Below are 2810 nucleotides of genomic sequence, written 5' to 3'. Positions count from 1 at the left end.
CTATATAACTTATAACTATAGAGCTTATATAGCTATAAATAAAGCTTTAATATATAGATATATATAATTACTAGCTTTAATAAGCTATCACTAAAAGAAAGGTCTTAATTAACTATACTCTATTTATAGAGATAATAGCTAATAAATTAACAAAGAGCTTAGCTAATAAGCCCTTTAGGATCTTTAGGAAGTAACTAAATATAATAAATAAGAAGGAGTTACTTAAGAAGAGTTATTACTAAGAGCTCGCTAAAGATAAGCAGCGACTAGAGAAGCTACTAATAAAAGAGGATCTATAGAATTAATTAAATCATATATTAGAGAGCTAGTTAGAGGTATTATAGGGTTAGGTTAGCCTATTAGGCAGACCTAAGGGGGTATGTTAAATGTGATAGCCTGTAATATACCTTGAAGGGTGTCATATAATAATACTAGGCTTAATTGGGAAGTCGCAGAAATGCGCCTTCCCCTTTGCGAGGCTTCGCCAAGAAACATATAGAGAATAATAAGATAATACATCGTTATATTTAACAGAACCCTTGGGTTTCAAAGACCCTAAAGACCGTGCTTAAGGCCTAATCTTAGTCTGAATACCTTAAGAGATGAATCAGAAGGCATCATAGTAGCTCCCCTGAGTTAATTATCGAGGCTATGAAGTTAATTACTAAGGCACTAAAGGGAAATATGCATAAGATAGCTCTAGTAAGGGCAGAGGTCTGAGAGCTTTGACTAGCAAATGAGATATTAAGCCGGCGCCGGAGGGCAAAAAGGACCTAACTATAAAAAAGAGGGGTAATAATAGTAGAGGAAGGAAGGCAAGTAATTAATTAAATAGATATTAATGCGTAGGTAGTGGCTAAATCGTCGAGGAGTGGTGGTTAAGGAAGGTCAGCGCGACTAGGTGTTTGGCATTATGGTGTCTGCGGTAAGCCTAGCTATAATATAAGGACCTATTAGGTAGTTATTGAGATATCTGGGGAAGAGTATAGTAAGTAGTTTTAATTAATTAGATAATTTATAGTATTTTTATTATAATTTTTAATCTTTAAGGTAAGGAAAAGTGGCTAACTTGCTTGCATGGCTAACTTGCTTATTATGTACGTTACCTAAACTATTACTAATAAATTAAGCCTTGCAAGGGATACTTAAGAAACCAGACCTTGAGTAAAGGACAGATAAAATACAAGAGTATGAAACCTCAACAGGCACACTATCAGACAGTCTTCAGATAATAGTAAGAAACCTCATCAGTCTCTTGCAATAACCAATATCAGATCGGAGTGAGAAAATCATAACGTGTGCGCTTCCGGCTTCAAGCTAGGAGCGGGAGCGGGAGAGCAACCTGGAGATGGAAGACTGCCATCAGGGGAGACGGCGCCTGTCTTGTCCATCCCGTGCTGGGGTAGCTCGCTGACGACATACGTGCTGCGGTCCTGCTGTGTGGGGAGCTCGGACGGCGGCGGCAGCGTTGCCGGCGGCGGGCTCCCACTCCAGGGTCCCATGGACTCCGGCGGGCTAACGATGCTTGGTGCCCCGGCCGTGCTGCTGACGACGCTGTACGAAGCCTGAGTCATTTCGGATCGTCGCCGCTCCTCCCTACGGCGGACGACACTCCTGCCGATGCAGAACCACACGAGCAGAATGAGTGCTAGCCCCACGAGGCTGCCAATAACAATGCCGACGATGGCGCCGGGAGAGAGTCCTTTGGATCCGGAAGAGACCGGCGCTGGCGGCGTGGGGGGGCTGGTCGCGGGGCTGAGGTCGCGGGTCGGAGAACGTTGCGAAATCGATGGTCTCCTCCCCAGCAGGTCCTGGAGGGGCTTGTTACCCGAGTCAAATCCGTCCTTGGGTCCCTGGAGAATTGCGTGGCCTTCCTTATTTCCACCAACGACGCTATAGACGTCGACAGGGACAACGTTGCTGGTGACGTTGGGATCGTACAGTGCCCAGTACGTCCCGTTATTGCCCTCGTTATGGAGCGTTCCAGTCCAAAAATTGTGCTGCGCCCAGATGTTATAGGCGAGGTCGCAGTTATCACTGTCCGGGTAGGTGCCGCCAATGACCAGCATCTGCGACATCGACTTAACCATGTTACAGGAAGCACTGTAGTGGCCATAACTTGGGGGCAGAGTGGCATTTCCATGGTGGTTAGGATAGGCCTTCACCCAGATGAATGAGGGGATGGTCAAGATGTATACATCGTTGAATGAGGTGGTGTTTACAACTGGGGGTGGTACGCTCAGGCCTCCCCAGAGGTAGCTTTTGTATTCAGTATTGCACTTTATGCCACTGGGGATAATATCAGCACTTACATATTAAAACTTGATTTGTCGGGTGCCCAGGCCACGTCAACACAGAATTGGCGTCTATTTTGTGGTATCACTCCGGTTGCTGTCTGTGTCGACCATGAGTTGCCCGTCGCATCATACACAAAGATCTCGTCAAATGGTTGGGGAGCTGTGGTACCATTGCCATGTGTACTGACAATGCCCCCCATGTATACAAGCAGTCCCTGTGGATCGCCGGCAGGAATCCATACCATTGTGCCTTCGGCTCGCGGATTGTCGTCTGGGCCAGATTCTTGGCTGAAGTCGCCGCTATCTTAGTCGTATGAATAGAAATCCGAACTCATTTTTCGTGGTTGAGTCCACCCATTCATGGAGGCATTGCTTATCCATCCTCCATAGTAGTAACCCATACCAGTCTCCGATACGCCGACTCCAGCACCATAGGAAGCAATGTCTGGCGGGGTGCCAAGATTAGGCGCTCCAAAGTCTTCCCACTGGCTGTTGATAATATCGTAGGTTAAA

General features: G+C 46.1%; 1 protein-coding gene across 1 annotated transcript; it reads right to left on the bottom strand.

Annotated features, from left to right (window-relative positions):
* Nucleotides 1-1289: 1289 nt before the first annotated feature.
* Nucleotides 1290-2542, bottom strand: LRP88_06541 (uncharacterized protein; the record flags this gene model as incomplete). The annotated part of the gene is made up of 2 exons (XM_083243079.1): nucleotides 1290-2259; nucleotides 2313-2542. The coding sequence occupies 2 exons, from the start codon at nucleotides 2540-2542 to the stop codon at nucleotides 1290-1292; spliced, it is 1200 nt and encodes a 399-aa protein (XP_083102015.1).
* Nucleotides 2543-2810: the final 268 nt, after the last annotated feature.

The sequence above is a fragment of the Fusarium phalaenopsidis genome (assembly GCF_050370095.1).
Source record: "Fusarium phalaenopsidis strain FUZ10S chromosome Unknown contig_32296, whole genome shotgun sequence".
Taxonomy (NCBI): Eukaryota; Fungi; Ascomycota; class Sordariomycetes; order Hypocreales; family Nectriaceae; genus Fusarium; species Fusarium phalaenopsidis.
This window is presented reverse-complemented; position numbering and strand designations above follow the sequence as displayed.